This window comes from Lissotriton helveticus, chromosome 6, assembly GCF_964261635.1.
Source record: "Lissotriton helveticus chromosome 6, aLisHel1.1, whole genome shotgun sequence".
Classification (NCBI taxonomy): domain Eukaryota; kingdom Metazoa; phylum Chordata; class Amphibia; order Caudata; family Salamandridae; genus Lissotriton; species Lissotriton helveticus.
This window is the reverse complement of record NC_136067.1, coordinates 1,945,409,030-1,945,435,030: the sequence shown is the minus strand read 5'-3', so window position 1 is coordinate 1,945,435,030 and position 26,001 is coordinate 1,945,409,030. Positions and strand designations below refer to the sequence as shown.

Genomic DNA, 26,001 nt, shown 5'->3' with positions numbered 1-26,001 from the left:
CAGAGTCGCATGGTGCTGGGCTAACCTGCCGCCGGAGCCGAGGATCGAACCATGATCCCCAGATTCCAGCGTCAGTCGCCCTGGCCGCGGCGCCACACCTCTCCCACTTAGAGGATCATCCCTAAGCTTATGTCTAACAGTTGATGCACCAGACTCAAGTTTAATCTTGTGTGTGAATCCCTTCACAACCCAAAATCTTTACGAAACATAACTTGAAATTGTTCAGTGATTCTCTCAGTACCTTGATGAATGGTCATACAGTTAACTTGTGACTCAGCTGAGGGATCAAAACTCACTCCCAAATGTCCCTGGTGTCTACACCCAGGAACATGCTGACAATTTCTATCTACATAAATCTTCTCTAAAATGGTGCAAGACCCAAAAGAAATTGCAGTTATAAAATAATCTAAGATATTTATGATGGAGTTTCCATAACCAAAGTCCTTATTTTCCAATTTCAAGTCCATTCACACTTCCTTGAAGAACCCATCAGAAATCAAATAAAAAGGAGAACCAGAGTCAACCATCATAATAGTCTTAATTCCATCGATGGCAATTTTAGAAGTTGGAGTTTTACATGGCTTCTTATCAATTCTGAACAACAAGAACTATATCCTCTCTCTCAATTTCCTCAGAGGTGCTTTTGTAATGTACTCTCTTGGATAATTTGAAAGATGTATTGATATCTGCACATGTTAGAAAAGTGTCTGACTTTACCACACTTAAAGCAGTCTTATTGATGGCCAGACATGCAGACATGTTTGAATAAACATTGGAACCACATTTGGAACATGCTGTACCCCCATCAACATAACATTTGACTTTGTTGAAATTGTTCTTTTTGGAATTGCGAATTACTGCTAAATTAACATGAGTATCTTTTTCTTCATTAAAAACCTTCAATGATCTGACAGATCTTTCAATACCCTTGGCAATCTCAATAATTTCAGCAATATATGGATGTGCATGTCTGAGTATTTGTTCCTGAATTTCTTTACTGTAGGAATGCATGATTATTTGGTCTCACATATACTGCTCCGTAATTACCCAAAGTTGCTATTTGCTGCCAAAACACACAAAGCTGCCACATAATTATCAGTAGGTTCCGTGTACATTTGATGCTTTGAATAAAAGTTAAATCCCTCCATGGCCACGTGTGGTTCAACTGTGAAATGTAATCTAAGTCTATCCAAGGCCTCATTAATCTCATCATATTCCTGTACCCCTTGAAATGTAGGTAAAAACGGGAGATGATCAATTGGTTCTTGTCCCTTAATTCCAATTGAATTTATCAACAATCCTTTCTTTCTGGCAGCAGGAAAGGAATTCCCATCAATAGCTACCATACAATTGTTAGATATCCCCAACAACTTACCCCACTTCATGGGTTGATCACCCAGATTCTGAAGTAGTGGAGGTGGAGGAATATAGCACTACTGCATCATGAAAAATATGTATAGTTGAAAGACCATATAGATAAAAAATATTATTAACCACTCTACCTAAAGAGATTAAAAAAAAATTATTTTTTATTTATTTTAGAAGTTTTGTATAGCGCTGGCTAGACCAAAGGTATCAGAGCGCTTCACAACATATACATCATATACATTAATGCGCAGGCGTGAGATCTAGGGGATCCAGGGGTGTGGGTATGACTGCAGGGAAGACGCACCGGGGGTAGGATACAAAAGGTGATGGAAAGAATGGTTGCAATAAGTCTAACTGCTGGTAATTGCTTGGAGTAGCATCCCAACCCATTGTTCTTTTGCTCACCATGCATCTCAGTTAGGGCCCAGTCATATACATATCACCCTTGACCCTGGCCCAATAGGAACATTCCAGCCTGAACTACCAGGCTAGGTCATCTCTGAACAAGAGCACAAGCAACTATTGGATCTGGCCCTCTCTGCTGGGTCACCCCCAGACATTTTGCCTTTATCCCCTGCTTGTTTTTGTTGGCTTCAGGACCCACTGCTAACCAGTGCTAAAGTGCTTGTGCTCTCCCCCTATAGCTTGGTAAAATTGGCTTGCACCTGGTTGGCATATTTCATTTACTTATACGTCCCTTGTAGAGTGGTGTGCATTAAATTAAATGCTAGTAGTGGGCCTGCTGCACATATTGAGCCACCCACTTAAGTAGCCTTTTAAAACATGCCCCAGGCCTGCCATTGCAACCTGAATGCAGTTTTAAATTCCCAATTTGACATGGCAATGTAACCCTCTAGCCAAGCCTTAAACTCCACTTTTATTACATACTAGCAACCCGTCCCGACGTTGTCCGGGTATGAATTGCTGCCGGCCAGTAGTATATTGTTTTGTAGGATTTCGTTTTGATAGCATTTCTTATCTGTGACAGTCCTGTGAAACGCTCCGGTTCACAGTGCACTGCTGATGCACTTAAGAGTGTGCGTTCAGTAGTGTGTGAACTCGAGTTTCCCTACTTTATTTTTCCTTGCAATATTATATAGCGCGAACTCGACAACATGGCATGAGCACAATTTACATTACAGAAGAACACATTCATTTGTGGTAGGCACGGGGAGACAAAGCGATTTGCCTGGAATCACAGGATGTTGAGCTGATGCCGAGATTCGAACGTAGCTCCCCAGCTCTAAAGTTCGCTATTCTAGAACTTGTGGCGGGAGGTGTGTTTAAAAGTGTATGTCGGTGCTGGCCATCAATGAGATAGACCTGTGCATTTTTCAAATCGGTGGTGAAAAAATATGAGTATGTTGCTGGAGATGTGGGCCGCCGTGCCACCAATGTACTTACCGGGGGAGGTTAAACACCCATTATTCCGCAACTTTCTTTCCGCATACCATCACTCCGCATACTTTCATTACGAAAGTACCATGACTCCGCCATGCCATTATAACGCATGACATTACATTTTATATGCTTTTACCACGCATACATTTACAACGAAATTCGTTGTAAATTCATGAATGGTAAAAGCATGTTTTTTTTAAATGTTTGGATAAGGTAAGTATGGGTATAGGGGTATATGTTTTGGGGTACTGAGGTATGTGTTTTGGGGTGTTTGGGTATTTTAAGGCTTCAGATATAGTTTTGGGTTATGGGGTACAGGGGCAGTTTTAAGGTTTAGGGATAGGTATGGGTACAGGGGTACAGGTTTTTTTTTAGGGTTTAGGGCTAGGTTTGGATTTTGGGGTATAGGGGTATTTTTAGGGTTCAGGGGTAGGTTTGGGTTTTGGGGTACAGGGTTATTTTTATGGTTCAGGGCTAGGTTTGGGTTTTGGGGTACAGGGGTATTTTTAGGGTTCAGGGGTAGGTTTGGGTTTTGGGGTACAGGGGTATTTTAGGGTTCAAGGGTAGGTTTGGGTTTTGGGGTACAGGGTTATTTTTATGGTTCAGGGCTAGGTTTGGGTTTTGGGGTACAGGGGTATTTTTAGGGTTCAGGGGTAGGTTTGGGGTACAGGGGTATTTTAAGGGTTCAGGGCTAGGTTTGGGTTTTGGGGTACAGGGGTATTTATAGGGTTCAGGGCTAGGTTTGGGTTTTGGGGTACTGGGGTATTTTTAGGGTTTAGGGATAGGTTTGGGTTTTGGGGTACAGGGTATATTTATAGGGTTAAGATGGGTTAGTGTTTAAGGGTGTTGGGGTATTTTAAGGAGTAAGGGTGGGTTATGATTATGGGGTGCAGGGGTATTTAAAGGGAGCAGGGTGGACACCCGGAGCTGGAATGTAGAGAACCTGGGAAGAAAAAAAAATGAAATATTGGGCACAACGCTCGCTTTTTTTCCCCGTAATCCTGCCCCTGCACACGCCCACGCCCCCAGCACACGCCCACAGCAGACGATATGAGACATGGCATGAAGGGCGGAACGTACCACACGCCCCCAGCGTTTGTCACACCCCCAGCACATGCCCACAGCACAACGCAGACACGCCCACCAGGGACTACTTTGCTGGCACGGTTCTTTTACCTTTTAAATGTATATGGTGGGCGTCTGCATAGCCTATGTCCTTCTGCTGCAACAGCCCTTTCCAACGCTGTATTGGGTGTTGTGATTGGTGCTGTGGTTCCTGAGATTACCCGCCTCAAAGGTTTGGGCTCTCTCTTTATAATATTAGTATGGATAAGTCACCCCTAAAGTAGGCCATTGTTAGCCCATAGAGCAGCTCATAGGGCAGGGTGCATTGTAAATAAAAGGTTGGACATGGACTTTTAAGTTCTATAAGTCCTGGCAGTGAAAAACTCATATGTTATTTTTTCACTACTGTGAGACCTTCCTGACCCATTGGATAACATTGCATTGCCTTATTGCATTTAATACGTGCTAAAGTTTGATTGGGACCAGATGAGCATTTCATGCTTGACATCTATGATATTGTAATGAAATGGCCGCTTTAATGGTAAAGTAAGATTTGTAATTACAATTTTGAAAACAACATTTGTAGAAAGTTAGCATTTTCCTGCCCTTAGTCATGTGTTGCATACAACATGCCTCATGTAGATAGATAGATAGATAGATTCTTTTTTGTATAATTAATTAAAATTGTTACAATAGAAACTCCACCATCCAAATTAAATGCAATATATGGTTAGCTAATAACAGAATAATGCTAAAAGCACATGCAAAAAAAAGAAGTTTAAAAAGTCCTCTGTATTCAATGCCTGATAGGTTAGCTTTGCCCCCCTACTGAGCATTCCGATGCTGGAACCTAGGTAAAGTGCAGTGAATATTTTCAGTTTCAAAAGTGCTAAATGTACCTCCAGTACAGATTCCGTGGCTGGGGCCTAGGTGATCGAATTATAACATAACATGTATTTGTAAAACGCACGTTCAACCAAGGGTATCTTGATACTGAATAACATATGTTTATTTTTATCCAACTCAATGATACTCATTTTATTTACCTCAAAAGGATGAAAGGCTGTGGGGATCCACCTGGATTTCATCCTGTGACCATGAGGTTTAACACAGGCCCCTACAGCAGACGCATGAGTTCACTAAGCCACCAGATGCGGAAATATATGAAATTCAATATTTTAATTGCACATTCAATTTGGGAGTCTAACTTGGATGTGGAAAATAAGTAATATGTTTAAAGTACGCGGGTGCTGATAGAGCCTGTTCAATGAGGAGGTCCACGTTGGAAATAGTGATGTCTAGCCTCCATGGGCCAGGGTGATCTGTTTGCTTTGAGGAGATGGCCCAAAGCTATGGCCTAAATGGAAATAGCATTTCCTAGCCTCATGCTAATAAAGACCTCAGATGGGCATGAGATTCCCTATTCTCTTGTATCCCAAATACTTAAAGTACTGCTTATCCCGTGTGCAGTCAGCTCATAATGCTTGTATAGAGTACACATTTTTTTTGTCTTTGGTCTTGGCAGCCTGTCCGGAGTTCGCTATCTACCACGATGATGGGACATGCTAGTGCTGTTTTCATGAATTTGAGAAGTCGGACCGCAAGGTGCAAAGATTTGCCTTTCAAGCAAGCTTGCTTAGTGCCTTGGCAAGTCCTGATGTTTAGTGCACACCATATTGGCTGCAACCAGGACTTTCTTAGTGGAAGTATCCTTTGGAGGTACAGAGATTGTCGGAGTCATCGTAATTCCTCTAACCAAACAATAGGCTGTTAAAGAAATTAGTCCCAATTGAAGGCTCTTCCGCTGTTTTTTCATAACCATACCGAAAGGCACTGAAAGGTAGATCGGCAGGACCCCTGGGTCATAAAATGTTATAGCCCAGCAGACTGGACTATGGAAACACACTCTATGACGGCATCAACAAGACCCTACTCCGCAAACTCCAGACAATACAGGACACTGCCCCCAGACTCGTCCTCAGCATGCCCCGACAAGAACACATCAGCCAACACCTAAGAAGTCTCCACTGGCTCCCGTGGAGAAAAGAGTAACTTCCAAAATCCTCACTAATGCCTACAAATGCCTACACAAAAACGGACCCAAATAGCTCAACAACAGACTCAATTCCCAAGTACCCAAAAGAAACCTCAAATCTTTCAACTTCGCACTGACCGAAACCCAGTGCATCCACAGAGCCAGAGCAAGCGGAAGATCCTTCTCTCACATTGCAGCAAAGACCTGGAACGAGCTACCGGCAGACATCAGACGCGGCCCCTCCCTAAACACCATCAGGAAGACCCTCAAGACCTGGCTCTTCGGCTAAACAGATCTGCGCAACCTTCCCACCCTCCCCCCCTCCCCAGCGCCTTGAGATCCTCACGGGTGAGAAGCGCACTTAGAATTCCCTGATTGATTGATAGCCCAGGCCCCATATGCCACACTATTTAGGGCTTGAGCATCCTGTTCCCTCAATATTAGTTTAGCATGGTTTGACCAACAGTTTTGAAACTGTGGACACAAATAGGTCACTTGACCAAATCTCACGGGCCCCCAAAACATCTAATGTAATGTTTAGATATCTATGCTAGCTTGTCAAAGGGTTGTTCATGACTTACCAGTTTACAAGCCTGCCTTGGGTCATATAACTGAGTGTAATTGGCAGTTCGACTTTGTGAATTACTCCCACACAGTCACACAATAGAGGGATTAGGTGTGCCTGATTGGGCCATCTGCTGGCAGGATGGGTTGACGGAGCTGGGCACAGCTTCTCTTGCAACTCAACAGGTTGTGCTCTGCCTTCACACAAAGGGCTTCTCACCTTCACATTGCCACTGCAGACAGCTTGGAGCCAGGGAAGGAGAGTCAGGGAATTCCAAGAAATTCAAAGCAAAACCTCTATAAGCGTCTCCCAACTTCAAAGAGGGCACCAGGAATAAAAAAAAGGTCCTCAGACCTACTCTTTAGTTCACTTTCTGGACCTGTGGAAGCACTTTCAGGGGCCCGTGGAAGCACTTTTAGGGGAGTGCCTCCTGTAAACTCCACCAGAATGCGCTGCTGCAGCTGAAAGGACTGCATTGCTGTCTGTGTACTACCATGAACCCTCAGAGGCCAGCCTGCTGTTTGGGCCCTGCATCTTCATCTGAACCCAGGACTATCAGACTGACTCCAAGGCCTAGTTTGCTGACCTCCTGTTCAGAGTCACAGGGACATAAAATGTTACCATCATATTGAACCTCCACCTGCATCCAGCCTGAGTGAATCCTTAACCCCTAAGTGGTGTCCCACCAGTCCTGGACCTTTGGTTGTGGTGCTAAATGTGCTCAAATAGCCAAATTCAAAACTTGTGACATTTTTGGCTATAATCTGTTCTGAGAACTGAGGGAATACCAGCTCGTTGATCCGCCTAAGGGGCATCCTACCGGTCGGCCTGACTTCACGGTTGATCCGGCTAAGTTCTTCTCTGCAGCAGCTAATCTTGTTTAGCAGTCCTTCGCCAAAAGGGTATCACACATCTTGCAACTGTCTTCAGCTACGGCCTCCTGCCTTATCCCGCTAGAGATTTTTAGCCTATATAAAAGTGACTAAATTAGAAAATAGAAATCGTCACTGCGACTTCGTCCAGTGGCTCCCCAACAACAACGTTCCTCCCTCAGATACCGCCTACATCCTTGCTTCGCTAAACTTGACTTTCTCAGAACATTTTTCTTTAAAATTCTTATATATATGAAGGTAAGCACCAACTGGCCCCAATACACTTCTTGCATATTACCTGTACTCTATTGCAGACAACCATACTTTTTACTTTGACCTGGTCTCAAATGAGTAGATGTCCACGGTTGGCAGTGTGACCTTTATGGCACTAGTTTTTAGTTAAAATAAAAAAATATAATGACCCCAGTTCTACTGATTGGAATTCTGTCATTTGATGTAAAATAATGCATTAAAATGTACTTATTTTTCTAAATCGGTGCCTGATTTTTCTTGTGTTTTGCTGACACGTTATAATTGCTTGAGTGCTGAGTAAATACTTTACACATCGTCTCTAAATTAATCTTGACTGATATTGTGTCAATCTACACAGGGTTTTTGCATAGGTTGATTTTTGTGACTTTTTTTGGTACACTCTGCCTGGAATTGTGGCTGTTGCTTGACCAGGGCTAACACCAACAACCCAATTAATAAGGTCAGCCAACAACCCAATTTTTCACAGAACTCAAGGCTGGTTTTGTCCAGAGTAGGGCTGATCAGTGGTGGATCGCTTGGTTTCAGTGGCACACTGAGCAAAAGAACTACGTCTCTCTGGACAAATTGCAACCATTCCTCACATCCCCTTTGTGTGCTTACTCAAACAGAACCCATCCTGCTTTGTTAGTCCCACTGAGTGTAACTCCCTCTCATCTACACAGTACTCAGACTTCCCAGGGCAAGTTCTTCCAGGAGAGGGCTCAAAATGTTTGGTAAAGGCCACGCAGGACATTCTCTGATCCAGTTGTGGTGACATATTTTAGAAACAAAAATTAATGACGGGGACGGGGATACCTCTCCTGAAAGTCCATTGCATTTAAAAGGCATAACAGCAAAAATCAGTAAACCCAGGTGAAACTCTTCGCTGTCCCCCCAACTCCATCTATTTCTCTGCCACTGCATCCAGCAGAGCTACCAAGGACTTCTCCAATACGCATTTAATCCAGTCATTACCAAAGGACTGAGCCTCCAGAGTCTACATTGCCGTGTCTGGCTGGCGAACTTTCTTCTTGGTCCCTTTCAGAAAGAAATGTTTCTTAAGCAGGCCCTAATCAATCTGTCCATTGCATTCCGTGTGCTGTATGAGCTCCCGTTTACCATGCTTGGAGAACAGGGGGATTCTAGCTCTAAAGTGTAAGGGGCTTGTTCTGAATATATTTTTCATATTCTATAACTGTCAGACTGTTGACTGGAATATAACTTCACCAATGACGATTTCAGACCAAGTCACTTGCATCTTCTGAATTACCTCTGCTTCCATTTACCATTCGCGTGTGCAGATTTGTTGTCACATATACCTATACAGGATATACATGACTGGGTTTAGTCAATTACATGGCTGCAGCTTCAGTAGAAGTTAAAAATGTGTGGGCCTCATTCAGAAAGCTATTTGCCTATTTAAGCCTGACTTCAATTCAGATATAGCCTTTTGTAAGTGCAAAGCAATGTGAGCAATTCACAGATCTCAGTTTCCTGCAACAGTAGTAGTCTACGGAGGCTTCAATATCAATGTTTTTGAACACTTTTTGTTAGATTTTGTGCAAAGCTTCCATGTACAACATACAAATATTGCAGTTCCTGTGATGAAAGGCCATAGAAGTTTATTTACTCAAGCATAACTTCGCGTTTATGGATACTTACAAACCTTATACGACTGATCCCTGGCTGGAAAGCACCATGCATTGTCTTCTGGCAAGAACAGTCTAGACATTCATTTTGCACCGACTCGCTTGCAAAAATAGACTTGTGTACATCTGTGCATTGGAAAAGAGAAATTGACTAAATGTTTTTAGGATTTATTTCCGTAAACTATACCTAGCAGAGGTGTAAAGGAATAACATGAACATGTTGAGTGGATCTCAAACAATTGAATCACCGCACCCATGAATGGTCAGAAATCTGCAGTTGTATGTCAGAATATCATTCGTAAAAACATAATCTGGTAGCTATATGTGTCCTAAACGTCACTTACATGAGTATCATCTCATTGGATGTATATTGCATGTTATTAACTTAACTGAAATAAAATACAACTGTAAATGATATTTAGGACACAATGTTTGCATTGGACAATATTTTATTTGCAATATTCTGGTACTATACTGAAGCTTGCAGGACTAGATTCTATATTTAACCGAGCTCCAGTTACCTGTATGGAAGTAAAACAGAGAACAGAGCGGAAGGGTAGGACTCCTTCCATGCAGGTAGAAGGCCATTAGTGCAAGTTGGTTCTGGTCTTCACATTGGTGAAGGGCACTGAGGTTACAGAAGCCAGATACCTCCCTTCTGATAAAGGCAGGTGAAGAAAGCATGAGTGATGATCACAGTTGTCAGTATGCAAAAGGTATAGAGAATCAATTATTAGTGCAGTCCTAATACTCCTTCTGAACCCGGCTAGGTTCTAAAGGATAGGTTGGATGGGGATGTAAAGGCCCCAGGCGGTACCCTTAGTCGGTTCATCAGCTGTCCCTCTCCAACTTTTAGACCAGTCGATGTTGTAGGAATGGCATAACCTGAACCTCTTGCGTCCCTTCGATCATGGTAGGGAGGAGGCAGACATTCCTTGGGAGTGGTCCTCTTGCATTAGATCCTGATGTGGGGGTTCCAGTTTTTAAATTGCTCATTGTTGACTCTTTGGAGAACAGTTATCTTAGGGAACCCCCATGAATTATAAATGTTGATTGGTCGTAGCTGTATCTCTGCAGGAATAATGTAGCAATGCAGATCTGATGTCGGTGAGGTCAGCATCCCAGCAACTAGCGGTGCAGTGTAAGGATTAAAGAATCAAGTACTTCAGAACAACTGGGGTCGATGGTGAGTGCTCTAGTACTGTATGTGTGTGAAACATCTTAATTTGTTTAGTTCTCCATTGTATTTTGTTTAGAAGTTGTAAGCAAAATCATTTGGATTAGAGAAATATAGAGGGCGGAGCTAAAATAACCACTTTGGGGAGTTACCACTGCTTTGGACATTCTTGGATACTTCATCAGGAAGGAATTATCCACAGTGCATATGTCTTAAAACCACTCTTCCATTTCTGGTAACAAACCTATGTGTAGAGTAACTCCTATGATGCTAGCCTTCTGTACCCCAGAGATGGGCACTAGCAGCCATGCACTCTTCGATTCCCTCAGCTTAATCTGTTTTCCTCAATCCGTTTTCGGGCCAGTCAGGAATTATGCTATGAGGCTATTCAGGTAGTGTATTGTCTAATTTAGGTCTTCATTCAAAGTTTAGCAGATTTGGAACTTCCACCACCTTTATAGTGCCATTGACTTCAATGCATTCTTAATACAGGCAGATCCAACACTTACTGGTAGATGTCCTACATCTGCTCAACTCTGCCCTTGGACAACATGTTTGGTGTTATCATTGCACATTCTATGTTCATTCGATAACAAGATCAGATTGTAGCACATACAATGCACCAAAAAAATATTCAACCCTCCCTTCCTTTCTTTCTTCTGTCCCTCCCTTCCTCCATCCCTCACTTTTTTCCTTTCTTCCATCCTTTCTTTCCTCCTGATTCAAATAATTATTTTCAGCAATCAATAACCATCAATACTCGAAATCTATATATGCATTTGAGCTCTCACTCATGGAATTTACTCTGGCACAGCAACAAGTCTCTGAGACAGTCTCCTTCATCATATTCTGATCCCCTCTTTCATTTTAGTTAGCTTGAGATGAAATTAACACCATGTCAACCTATTTTCTGACTCATATGGAGTGCTGTCATGTTTAATTGCTCTCTCACTTTGAATGAGCCTTTGGCACAGGAATTAAACTGCTGTCAAAACTGAGCGATGGGGCAATGTAGAGACTGGCAGATGGTGGGAGCCTACCAGAAAATAAAGGTGAATGCCCAATTTGGGGGCAATATTAGGGTTCGCCCACCCAAGTTAGAGGTAGAAAATGACTGGTTTTCCACTGGCTCCAGTGAGGAAACCGCATGACATATTGGCACATCCAAAACTGGCCGACCAGGCCACAGTGACAATTGTCCTGCTCTATTTTGGGCTTGGTAACCATCATTGTTTTTTCTGCCAAGGCATTTCATGCAAAGCATGGCGGATCTGGTGTGGTAAATAAATAAATAATACCTCTATTTTTGAATGAATATATGAATAACAGATAGCTCAATAAATAAGAGTCAAGATTCGAGGTAGTAGGAGTTTGCAGGTTTAATACAGCATAAAGGACAGGAACAGGACAACCTGCACGGACAAGATCTGGGATGGCTAGCTAGCACAACTTTAATAACAGTGCACAAGTATATATACTAAAACAATTGCATTACAGTGAATTACAGTAGGCGGAGCAGTGGGTGTGGTCAATAGCAGTCGCGAAAGATAAGGGTGAAAGTGGGTGTAACAAGAGGCGTATACATAGACATGTGATGTAAACGTAACAGAGTATGTCATAAATGGGGCGGAAACATGGAGGGGGCTACCTAAGGAGCCGGGACCTCTAACCTAATGGTGCGCGCAAACTGACAATGACGTGTTACTAGGAGAAGCTGGGGGCTATGAACTCTGTGCTAGGAGCAGAGACTGAAGTCTGGAGAGTCAGGGCGACATGTACCTAAACCCTATCTAGTATCTAATGTTTAGAGGACATGTTGATATAAACTAAGAGTCAGGAGGGGAAAGGCTAACAGACTCTAAGACTGGAGCATGCATTATTCTACATGTAGTGCGTGTTGAGGAATATTAAATGACCAGTAAATGCAGTATTTCTCCTACATGGAGACGTAAAGGCTAGACAATGACGGAAACTATTGATGCGATTCAGTAGCTTAGGAATGCAGAGAAGGAGGGCTGGACTGATAACTAGAATCATAACATACTCTTGGCAGACTCGTAGGCAGAGCCAGGCTGAGCCGGGCACTGTGAGGCAGGAAGTAAGTGAAGGGTCAGGAATACAGGTGGGGGCTGTATCGCTCCTCAGCGAGGGCTCAGGAGACAGGAGCTGAATCTGGTGTCCGGGCCCTTTTGAGGCCTAGAAACGGGGACTTTACAATGAAATAACGTGCACACTGAGAAACGTGGCAACGCAACTTTACATAGGCCTGATACTCGTAGCTTTCACGAGAACTGGAAACTAGCATACTAGTGATGGACACAACTGTAATTGCGTCTTTAATCAAACATGGGGAATACATATGCATATTAATCATGCACACATAACATAAGATGGGGGACACGTAGGGACACAGAACATGGCAAAATTTACTTTTCCACATTCCCTCCTTGTCACTACGTTTCCATCAGGAAACATCAATATTCATGATACCATCTATCATTTCATACAGTATCATTTGCTCGTCTCGAATTTTCTTGGAACTGGATTTAGAACGGGACTTGGGACTAGGAATACAAGAGGTAGCACAAATGCCGCAAATCGCAGGGCCACATTGTAAACAGAGGCAGCAACTGAATATGATCGCTACTGCAATACCCAGAAATGACAATACTTTCCATCCCCAGGCGGAAATTATATTCCAGAACCAACTGGACCATGTCCAGGTGCCTGGATTTTGGTGTAACATATGGGCAATATTATGGAGTCTGGTTATAGCTGAATAAACAGACGGTGCGTTATTAGGAATGAAAATGCAGCAACTAGATCCGATGACTCTACATGCCCCGCCCCTATCGGCCAGTATGACGTCAAGGACGAGACGATTCTGGAGCACGACAATTCTCATAAAGGATTGCTCTTCGGTTAAGTTACTTAGAGCAGAGGTAGTCTCAATCACTACTGCTTCAAGTGTTCTGGTTAATCTACGTATCAGTTTACTATTCACGACAGTACCTAAATAGGGGAAGACACCTTTATTGATATCTATGTATTGTTCTAGAGCAGTTTCAGTATAATCGACAATCGGGAGGTCTCTCTTGTGTCTAGTATGTACTAGGTGGGAATTCCTATGATAGTCAGGTGGGGCTAGAAAAACTGGTGGCAGTAGGAAGGCAATGTAACAGGTTCCCTCCCAATCGAGGGGCAGACGAACATATGCGGTCTGACCACAAACAAAATAAGAATGACGTGAAGCTTTGAAAATAGATTTCCTACTGTCACTATACTTGACAATAGTAGTACAATCACTATGGCCTACATGTACGGAACCATTATTTCGGACACATAATTCGCCTTTGACTGGTAATACTGACATAGCAGGTAAGTCTGGAGTAGAATCAGACTGAACATTCAGGACCATAAAATTCGAAGAATAATTACCCAAATTATAAACTTCATTTTCTAGATCTAACCCTGTTCTGTGGGGAAGACCTTGCTTGTCTGGAAAACATGTACTGTTAAGAAAAGACATATCTGTTGAGGATGACGTTAACGTGGACCATGCTCCACACGAACCATTATGTGAAAATGGATAAGGAAAGAGTGGCAGAACTCCCTTCGGTGTCTGGAAAGGGGGGAGTCGACCACACACCCAACAATTAGTGGCATTGCTGGTCTGGTGTGAATAATGTAACATGCGAATAAAGGAATTATTACGCATAGCAAGACGATATGAGAGTTCATGAGGAGGTAGATCACTAAACGTGTGCTCTACTGTAACATTAGCAGACTTATTTACATGAGAAACTGGAAAACACAAATAAAATGCATAACATGTGCAGGAAATCATAAGGCTAAAATATAGCAGAAAACATAAAATAATAGTGCAACTTTTAGAGTTCTCACTAACTCTCTCTCTGTGGGGGTCTATTATATACATGTCAGAAACCGGTCTAACCGTTTCACCTAGGGGAGGACTTAGACAATCAAACTGGCTGACTTATTTTACTAGACCTTAATTTAAGCTTATACTCCTGCTGCGGAGTTTTCTCTAACGGGGAGGAATCTGTATCATTGTCTTTTGCGGGACAGTCCTTGAAAATAGTACTTTGACAGTCTTTACAATCCTCGGAAATGTTCTTGGTAACAGGTTTTAGTCCAAAAAATCTTTTCACATGTGACAGGTGGACCCAGCCCTTCCTGCCTTCCAACTTGACGGCAGTACGGGTGGCCAGGAGGACCTGTTTGGGTTCCTTCCAGCGGGGCTCCAGCGGACTTGAACGATCAAAGTTCCTCACAAGAACCATGCATCCGGGAACGATTTCATGCGGTGCCACCTCGGTATTGTCTGGAAATGCGGCGGCAACCTGTGAACGACAAGAATGTAGGGCAGACATCAAGGAAGCTAGGTAATCTGTCAGCATATTACTTGAAACATCGGTAATACTTCGGGGTCTAGGTGTACCCCACATGTTAGGGGGGCGGCCGAATACGACCTCGTACGGGGACAGACCTGATCTGGAATGTGCGACCATGCGCATATAAAACAAAGCGACTGGCAAAGCTACTAGCCAGTCCACACCTTTCTCTTTACATACTTTGGCAATGCGGATTTTCAGGGTCTGATTATGTCTCTCTACGAGACCGGCTGCTTCAGGATGGCGTACACAATGGAACTTCCACTGGTACCCTAACAGAAGGGAGATGTGTTTCATGAGCTCAGATGAGAATGGCTGGCCGTTGTCAGAATATACGACTCTTGGGAGTCCGTAGTGGGGGAAGAATTCACGAACCAACTGCTTGGCAGTGGTCGCGGCTGTGTAATCTGGGACTGGATATGCTTCTGTCCACCTGGACAAAGCGCATACAACTACAAGGACATACTTGAAACCTCGACATCGCTCCATCTGAATATAATCCATCTGGAGGACTTCAAAAGGGTGGTCAGGGGGCTGGAATCCACCTTGTTCCACCGGGACACTTTTACCTGGGTTAAACTGGCAACATATCATACAGGTACGGACCTTCTGCTTGGCTGCAGCTCGTAAATGCTTGTTGAACCAAATGTTCTGGATACTGTCTAACATAGCTTTTTCTCCTAAATGTGCTGGACTATGTGCGGTATTGATAATGACTTGAACCATAGAGTCGGGGAGAAACCATGTGGCTTTTCCCTTCGTCACCCATCCCTGATCTGTCTGGACCCCTCCTTGTTCGGACCATTTCTTGATTTCATCGGGAGTAGCATGTAACTGGATATCTATGACATCTTGAGTAGGGTCCTTAACTGTCATACAGGTAGTCAGATCTGGAGTATGTGTCTGTGTCGGATTAACTGAAATGTCTGGAGTCTGTGCTGTAAGCTTGGCTGTGCGATCTGCTAGATCATTACCTTGAGAAATAGTGTCTGTAACTTTCGTATGTGCTTTGCATTTCATAATAGCAATAGATGTCGGTAAGTGTATGGCATCTAACAGAGCTTGAATAAGGAGACCATGCTGAATCTTGGTTCCATGAGAAGTCATGAAACCTCTCTCCTGCCAGAGCACTCCAAAGTCGTGTACGACTCCAAATGCGTAACGTGAATCTGTGTAAATATTAACTTTCAGGTTCTTGGCGTATATGCAGGCTTGGGTCAGAGCGACTAGCTCTGCTGCTTGAGCAGACAGGGTGTCAATACGATGTGTTTCTATAACTTCAGTGTCTGTAGTCACTGCATACGCGGCTACTAGTTCTCCTGTACTTGTTCTCATACATGAACCATCCACATAAAGTGTCAGGTCGGGATCTGGTAATGGAATATCTGTCAGATCTTGTCTTGGCTTAGTCATAATATTAACTACTTCCACACAGTCATGTGTGGCAGGATTTGAAGTAACTGATGGTAACAGTGTAGCAGGATTTAGAACGTTGCAGCGTCTGATTTCTATGTGTGGCTGGAACAGTGTCAATTCATAACCTGTTAAACGTGCAATTGTCAAGTGCTGAGTCTGTGTTCGGTTTAAAAGAACTTCCACGGAGTGTGGAACTTGTACTGTCAAGGAATGTCCTAATACTATGGAATCACTTTGTCTGATAGCTAGTGCTGTGGCTGCAACTGACTTGAGGCACGCAGGCAGAGCCTGGGCTACAGGATCTAGTGTGCTCGAAAAATAAGCACAGGGCTTGTATTGTCCTGCTTGATCTTGTGTAAGAACAGATAATGCTGTACCTTCGCGTTCAGTGACGAAAAGTGTAAAAGGCTTACTGTAGTTCGGTGTAGCTAGAACTGGAGCTTGGCATAAGGCTTTCTTTAACTCATTGAAACTAAGTGTATGTTCAGATGTCCAAGGGAGGACAGTCGATACGGCTGCCTCCTGTGTCGTTAACTGTATCAGTGGCTTGGCTAGAAATGCATACTGAGGAATCCATTGTCTGCAATAAGAAGTAAGGCCGATAAAAGCACGTACCTCCTTCTGGGTCTTGGGCTGTGGAAGACTCGCTATTAACTGGATACGGTCAGGTGTCAACTGCCTACCCCTCTTGGACAGTAAGTGGCCTAAATAGATCACTTGCTGGACACAGAATTGAAGCTTCGAAGGGGACACCTTGTGCCCCATCTCGGCTAAGAAATACAAGACTGTAAGGGATGCTCGCTCGCAAGCACGTTCAGAACGGGCTGTGATCAGTAGATCATCGACATACTGGAGCAGGGCAGTGTCAGTTGGCATGTGAATATTGTCTAGTTGTCTCTTAAGTGCTTGACTGTAAATACTAGGACTTTCTGTGAAACCTTGAGGAGCTCGTGTGAACATATAGCTCCTTCCATTTAAACAAAAAACGAAAAGAAACTGGCTGTCTGGATGAATGGGGACACTGAAAAACGCGTTCTTGAGGTCTATGACTGTAAAAAATGAGGCTTCAGAATCAATGGCTGTCAATAGGGAAGAGATATCTGGGACAACTGGCTACTGGGGAATAATACATTTATTGAGTTCTCGAAGGTCAATCACTAATCGATATACTGGGGGTGCATTTGGATCAGTACGTTTCATGACTGGAATGATCGGAGAATTACATACATTGGAGTCAGTTTCTACAACTACTCCTTGAGCAATGAGCTCGTCAATAAGTTTGGATAAGGCTGTTACAGCCTCAGGTGGCAATCTATACTGTCTGATTCGTGGTAACACTACACCTGGTTTGAGAGTCACACGATGGGGTGTGATTTGCATATAACCTACATCAGTTGGACCTTGCGCCCATAGATGCTGCGGAACATTAGACAATCTCGGATCAAAATCTCGTAATACATAGTGACCCTTGAAGTCACGTAAAAACAACCGTATTCCCTCTGGGGAGCAGCAAATAACCGCACCTAATTCTTTCAGTGTTTTAATACCTAACAGATTTTCTGGACATGACTTCGTAAGTAATAGATCAGTAGTGCGGGACAATGGACCTACTTCTAGAGTGACTGGCTTAGATATCTCGTTTACAATAGGCTTTCCTGAAAATCCAAGGGAAACATTTCTAGAGCCTGAGAGCGGAGCCCCTGGAACTTCGGCGTGACTTATAGTGGTCCTACTTGCCCCTGTATCAATCAGAAACTTTCTGTCTTTCCCTAGTACTTGACTATGAACATAGGGACCTTCTTGATCTACAGGTATCTCGATGAGAGGCAAGCCTACCTCCCTCTCTAGGCTGTTTCATGAATATGGCTGATACTCTGGATACTCGGACTGTGCATACTGGTACATCTGTTGTGTAACATGCTGTGTTGCAGCAATAGGCTGCGGTGCTGGAACTGTCTGTTGTGCATTCTGTGGCTGAGAAGCCTGTGAAACTTGTTCTTGTCTAGGCGGACGTGGTCTTTCTTTAGTTTTACCGGTAGCTATGTTGTGTTTCAGGACTGCACACTCGTTTATATAGTGACCTGGCTGTTTACAATAATTGCAGGTCCCTTTAACGGGAGCTGCAGGATGACTGGCTTGATTCGTACCCCTCTTCTGACTGTCTTGAGGAACAGATTGTGCAACTAGTACTTTCATTTTCGTGTCTTTCATACGTTTTCTTTCATGATCTTGCTCTTCTCTGATTCTATTCTGGTGATACTGAAGCATCTGTAACATTTGGGACGGAGTATTAGCTTGCCAGGTACTTTCGACTTTCAAAACTCGGTTCTTAACTTGTGGACTTGAATTCTCGACTAATTTAGTAACAAAAAGATGAGGGTATGACTCGCTACTTGTCTTGAGGCCACTGTTAATAATAAAGCATTTCTCGAATCTAGAATAAAAATCACTAGTGTCTTCATCTTGTTTCTGTTTACAGGCTGAGATTGCATCCCAGTCTTCCTTTTTAGTGGCTAATAATCTTGGCAAAACTTGTATTAATAGTTCAGGTAATTCTCTACATTTCTCTCCTAGACCGGTACCTGGTACTCGTATCTTGTCTTCAGCTTCTAGAACTGCCCAATCGATCTTTTTCTCTCCCACCTCCCATTCTTTTTCCTTGAGTTTTTCATATACCCCTGCGGGCAACAGGACTTTTAACATTTTAATTATATCTGGATACGTGTATTCTCCCATACGGAGCATGTCTTTTAATTCTCGGTGGAACCCTGCTGGATCTTTGTCATGACAGGGAATTAATTTCTTCATCTCTAAGAGTTCCATCTTTGTAATCGGAGTGTAAACAAACACTCGTTGCATTTCACCATCTGCTGTCCTGACTGGGTGTACTTCTCGTAACGGATTCTGTCTATCTATGTAAAAGGGTTTACTTTCTGGGGGTGAGACATGAACAAAATGCGGGTTCAAAAACGTTCTATATTTGTGACGCTGTTCTAGGATGACACTAATTAAATCGGTACCTAGACCTTTCCATCTATACTGGAGTAACTCGTTCAGGACATCGTGTAACGGACCTGGATCAGAATGTTGACCCTCATACAGAGTAATGAGGTGCTGGATCATATACATACCCACCAGTCGTTGCTCGGCTGGAGGCAGTTTCAGAAACATTTGTGCCACTATTTCATCTGGAAAAGTGGTAGAATCAGTAGTCCATCGGACTGCTGATCGGGCTAGTTCTTGTTCATGCATAGTACTTAACTCACTGTAACCGATTCGTGATTTCAGAATGTGATCGGTAGCTTGAAATACTTGTTCTAGAGAACCTTGTTCTGGTGCTGGATGAGGAACGGTTTTCTTGTAATCTAGACGTAAATGGCGGTCTGGAAATCTAGATTTTCCTACATATGCTATTCTGGTGGGATTCTCGTCGTCTACCTCTTCTGTAGAAGAGTCATTCTCCTTCTCGTTTACTTGTGCTTCTTTGCGTTTCTCGTGTAACCTTATTATTTCTTTACGAATTTTCTTGTACATACTCTCTATACTACTGATGGTTCTGTGCTTACCCTCGGCTATGTTATCACTCCACCTTGTCAGGATTCTCATTTCGGCCGGATCTTTAGTCGGGGAATCTTGTTCTCTTATTAAACAATTAATCAGAAACTTTAATATCATGAGCTGGATCTCAGCTTTCCTTTGAGACATGGCTTCGCCAATACTTTCTGGATCATCCCCTGTACGGATGAAACGATATATTCTGTCTAGATCTCCTTTCATATCCGGTAGGGTGTCCAAATACCCGGTCACCCGTCTTACACGGATGGAATATATTACTGTACTATCATCACCTGCAACTGGATCATAGCGGCATTCAGTGAGAGCTCGTCGGATATCTGCAACGGACTTATATTTGGGCGTACGCTGTAACGCACATTCATGTAACTCGGCCAACGTTCTACGTTGGTGTGGTGGCGGGGTACCAGGAGGACCTCCTCCTGCGGCCCCTAAACTGGAATCGTCGACTGATACTCTTCGTGCTGGCGCGGCGGGAAATTGTAATGTTGGCTGGACCGGGGGTACCGTAGCAGGTACTCCGGTGACTGGAGGAGCAGGATTTACATTATTTACAGGAGCTGGCGGAACAGGATTTGCATATTCTGGAACTGTGTCGTCCAAATAGGACGAAATAAAAATATCAGCTGCGGTCGGTTTGTGACGTAGCTTGATCGGAACTAATGGTGGCGGAAAATTACTGGATGCCTCCGGGGTCGCTCTTGGCAAGCCCTCGGCAAGAAGAGGATACATACCCCTGATGAGGGCATTCCTCCGTCTGTCTGATTGTTCTGTTTTAACTCGTTCACCTATCTCGATTAATTCCTTTTCTTGGGCTCGTTCTAAGGATTCTCTACTTAGTTCTGACTTTCTGATTTCTTTTTCGGTTCTTTTATAAGATTCTTTGCGCCATAACTCGATGGCATCTTTCTGTGACTGTCTGGCTTTCTTTTTCCATAATGCTTCTTCTACTCGCATGATGCACTCGGCATCCCATGTACCCGATACGGGCCATCTATACTTTTCTTCTAATTCCTTGGTGTACTCCACCCATAAATCTAGATACAATATGGCACTTATGCCATGCTTTTGATACATAAAGTGACCTGGACTGTCCCTAGGCGGGACAGGAACTGCTGCTTCTAGCAGACCTTTTCTAGTTTTCAACTGACGTAGTTTAGAAAATAAGGGCATGACTGAACTGTAATCTAGACACAATACAATACACAATGAACACGATAACTACACCACTTTCATACCACGACATTAAAAATACATGAAGAACATTTAAAATAACAGTTCGAACAGAATACTACCTGGAATACTGAAAACAGAATACATGAATCTTCTCGAGAACAGAACTGACTAGAACAGAAACTAGATGCACTGCTAAAACAGTACGAAACTTACCGGTCTCATAAAGAGACACGTCAGGACCCGCCTCCACCGAAGTGGACACTTCGTTTTGGGTCTGTGTACCACCAAAACCCACGGACCAGAGTCAATTAGATTGACCCTGTCTAGATACTACCCCAGCAACGGTACTCACCGGGCAGCAAGAACGGAAGGCCTCGGACTGGACTGGACTGCTTCGACGCCGGACGGACGAACTTCGGACTTCTGTTACGGGTGGGCCTCCGGATACCTCGGACCTTGGACTCTCGGCTTGGGCTCTGGTCGGGACTCGCCGCGTTCCTCCACCGCCTCGTCTGGATGCTGGACCGCCACCTCCGTCTCCTCCGTGGGCCTGAGGGATACTTGAAGCAGAAATATCTGCACGTGCACGGTATGGTTCCGTCACGGCTGCAGAGGGTCAGGGGGCCGGCGTGGCTTCACCGGCGCGTGGGGAAAGGGCAGGTCCCTATTCGGGCGCTATTATGTGGTAAATAAATAAATAATACCTCTATTTTTGAATGAATATATGAATAACAGATAGCTCAATAAATAAGAGTCAAGATTCGAGGTAGTAGGAGTTTGCAGGTTTAATACAGCATAAAGGACAGGAACAGGACAACCTGCACGGACAAGATCTGGGATGGCTAGCTAGCACAACTTTAATAACAGTGCACAAGTATATATACTAAAACAATTGCATTACAGTGAATTACAGTAGGCGGAGCAGTGGGTGTGGTCAATAGCAGTCGCGAAAGATAAGGGTGAAAGTGGGTGTAACAAGAGGCGTATACATAGACATGTGATGTAAACGTAACAGAGTATGTCATAAATGGGGCGGAAACATGGAGGGGGCTACCTAAGGAGCCGGGACCTCTAACCTAATGGTGCGCGCAAACTGACAATGACGTGTTACTAGGAGAAGCTGGGGGCTATGAACTCTGTGCTAGGAGCAGAGACTGAAGTCTGGAGAGTCAGGGCGACATGTACCTAAACCCTATCTAGTATCTAATGTTTAGAGGACATGTTGATATAAACTAAGAGTCAGGAGGGGAAAGGCTAACAGACTCTAAGACTGGAGCATGCATTATTCTACATGTAGTGCGTGTTGAGGAATATTAAATGACCAGTAAATGCAGTATTTCTCCTACATGGAGACGTAAAGGCTAGACAATGACGGAAACTATTGATGCAATTCAGTAGCTTAGGAATGCAGAGAAGGAGGGCTGGACTGATAACTAGAATCATAACATACTCTTGGCAGACTCGTAGGCAGAGCCAGGCTGAGCCGGGCACTGTGAGGCAGGAAGTAAGTGAAGGGTCAGGAATACAGGTGGGGGCTGTATCGCTCCTCAGCGAGGGCTCAGGAGACAGGAGCTGAATCTGGTGTCCGGGCCCTTTTGAGGCCTAGAAACGGGGACTTTACAATGAAATAACGTGCACACTGAGAAACGTGGCAACGCAACTTTACATAGGCCTGATACTCGTAGCTTTCACGAGAACTGGAAACTAGCATACTAGTGATGGACACAACTGTAATTGCGTCTTTAATCAAACATGGGGAATACATATGCATATTAATCATGCACACATAACATAAGATGGGGGACACGTAGGGACACAGAACATGGCAAAATTTACTTTTCCACATTGGGCAGGGGAAATAATCAATGGCCAGCTGGGGGTATTTGATTTTTTGCTTTTCAGAAATAAACCCCAATTTTAAGATTTGTCTCTGAAAATGAAAAATAAAATCAAAGTCGGCAAACAAAAAGGGTGTCTCTATTCAAAAGTAATTTAGTGTACCCAACATATCAGAGGACACATTTAATCAAAAGGTAGTTGGGGGATTACTAAACACAGTAGCTAGTCCTACTACAGAGATTAAATGGCTTGGTAGGCTACTGGGCTGAAGGAAGGCCACCAGGGGCTAATGGACCCACTGACCTTTCTGACTCTTGTTTTTTTTAAAACTCTTTTTATTGCAATAAAAAAACATGATAGAATTGGATTTATTTTCAGAATTGGAGCAACATAGTACATGATATGTATCACAGAAACATGGACCCCCCCTCGTATAATTTGAAAACACATATTGCTAACCTTTCCATCTTGTGGGCAAGACTCCCCATCCATGCTGTCAGTTTTCCTCGAGTTGAGCAGATCCACTAACAGGAGCACAGAGCATCCCCCCTCATTTCAAATCCACCAGATCTTGGACCATTTCTGGGGGCATCCTCTACTCTCGTAAGTCATCCTTTCCACCTGCATTCATCAATTCATATCTCTCTCCAAATTTCTCAGTCACCTTAGAATCTGCTCCGCATTTTCTTGCTATATTATATTTCGCAACCATGAGACCCAATGTGACACATAGTCGCTCCCCTGTTGTTAGATCTGTCGCCTCCCAAATAATCAACAGGCATAGTTGGAGTGAGGCCTCAACATTGTCTGTACACAATGTCATCATGCACGACATTACTTCCTTCCAATATTCCTGGATCACTGGGTAGTCGCACCACTTATCAAAAATGTGCCCTCACGGCTAAAGACCCTGGGGCATTGTGGCAAAGCTAAATTTCCCATTTTGAACAGTGTTTTGCAAGCATCGTATTCTCAATGCAGAATCTTCAATTGGACCAATCAAAAGAGTTAGCGTGTGGCCACCTCTCCAGGGAATGCCATCTCCTCCAACCATTCATCATCTTCAAATGCCCCAGGTCTCTCAACCACCTCTCTAGGGTGTCTGGGGAGTTATTTAGTATTTTTCTGTATGTTAAAGTTACTGCTTTTATCTGCATGTAGTCGTCTAGACGTATTTTTGGCTGAACATTGACACTTTTGCAAACTCTCCATTTTGTGTTTATGTTTTTAAAAGTAAAATCATTTATTTGATTTTTGAGACTTTTTACATATTTAATAAACGATTGAAACAGTAATTCAAACTTAGCAAACAAGCTAAACAATAATGACGAAGAACAGATATTATCTCAATAATATATTAATTATTCTATCAAATGATCTTCTACATAAATAAAAATGTAAATATTTGTTTGTTCAAAATCTTAAATTTCCGAAAGTTCTTCACTGATTGCTTTGAAATTTTGACACAATGTTGGATTCGATTAAGCGTGTGTTTATATATACACAACCTTGGATTTGAATACGTGCGTGGCCAATACGCACGTGTTTTTAATTGAAAGGCTGAACAGACCCTATCGATTTGGTTGCTGTGCAACAACTACAAGGGACGCATAGAGACAATAGTCTACATATATTAGGATGGACAGTTGGTGTCAGGGGGGCAGACCGGGAAGTGGGTGGAGGGAGGGGGGAGGAGTGGGTTCACTTTGCAACATTAGCGCGTGTTTATATATACACAACGTTGGATTTGAATACGCGATTACCCAATACGCGCGTGTTTTTAATCGAAAGGCCGAATAGACCCTATCGATTTGGTTGCTGCGCAACAAATACAAGGGACGCATAGAGACAATGGTCTACATATATTAGGATGGACAGTTGGTGTCAGGATGGTAGACCGGGAAGTGGGTGGAGGGAGAGGGGAGGAGTTGGTTCACTTTGCAACATTAAGAAAGGACGCTTAGGGACAATAGTCTACATATATTAGGATGGACAGTTGGTGTCAGGATGTCAGACCAGGAAGTGGGTGGAGGGAGTGGGGAGGAGTTGGTTCACTTTGCAACATTAGCGTGTGTTTATATATACACAACGTTGGATTCGAATACGCGCGTGTACAATACGCGCGTGTTTTTCATCGAAAGTCCGAACAGACCCTATCGATTTGCTTGCTGCGCAACAACTACAAGGGACAAATACAGACAATAGTCACAAAAACATATTGTATTCCAACAAGCATTGTGAAATTAAACATATTAGAAACGTGCGCATACTCTTTTCTTTCTCTTCCATTTAACCAGACTGAGCAACAGCAATGCGTGGCCAGGTACAGCTAGTTATGAATAAAAAGGAGTCAGCAGGAGAACGAATAAGAAACGAGAATAAAGGCTGCATTTTTGCCTTTGCCATCATCTGCCTCTATAAGTGAACAAGGTTTCCCCACCTTTTAAGCTTCGTGTACTCAGTGACATAATGCAAAATAATGGCACCCCCCTGCCTTGTAGAATGTGGTGAGTAGCACCTTGAGCTGCCATATCTCACAGATATTCATAAGCCTTGGGCTGAAATTGGGACCACATGTCTGGGGGAGGGGCACTTCTGATGCAGTGAAATGCTTTACACCTCTGCCTATGTTGCACAAATACGTTCATGCATTGTCTTGTATCATCAATGAATTAATTGTTCTCCTCACGTTTCTCTTGTTAACAACTGTGTGATCTCTTTTTTTTTCCAGCCAATCCCTGCTTATTCCTGGACCGCAATCCTGATTGCCTTAAATATAAAGCACAATGCTCACTATTGTCCGTAGCCTCTGTATGCCAAGCAACATGCAAATGTGTCTAACACTGTACATTAGGAATGTAAGAGGTATATGGGCAGGAGTAAAATAAGTCACAACACCGTTTTTTCACATTCAGCATCATGTAGTAAATTGTCCTACAAACATGCTCACTAGGCTACTATCAGGATTTGTATAAAAAAACACAAGGTGGATATGTTCTCTGATCTGCACATCTATGTCCGCGCTTGTTATCTTGCGACATTAAGTTTATGCTCAATCCTCATATAAGGGAGCTCACTTGGTGCCAGGTTACCCACTCACCTCAGGTAATAATATACTAGATCTGCATCAGCAGTCTAGATCACAATGCAAAACATATGCACCGAAGCACACCAAGACACTGTTACTTGTATCCACTG

General features: G+C 43.3%; 1 protein-coding gene across 2 annotated transcripts in view; it reads left to right on the top strand.

The window, feature by feature from the left end:
* Nucleotides 1-25,652, top strand: part of LOC144761974 (cysteine-rich secretory protein 2-like) — a 298,644-nt gene extending 272,992 nt beyond the window's left edge. For both annotated transcript variants that reach the window (XM_078647144.1, XM_078647143.1), the window contains exon 8: nt 25,535-25,652. In XM_078647144.1, coding sequence (XP_078503270.1) covers nt 25,535-25,644 — 110 coding nt within the window. In that variant the 3' untranslated portion in view covers nt 25,645-25,652. The remainder of the gene's footprint in view (nt 1-25,534) is intronic.
* Nucleotides 25,653-26,001: the final 349 nt, after the last annotated feature.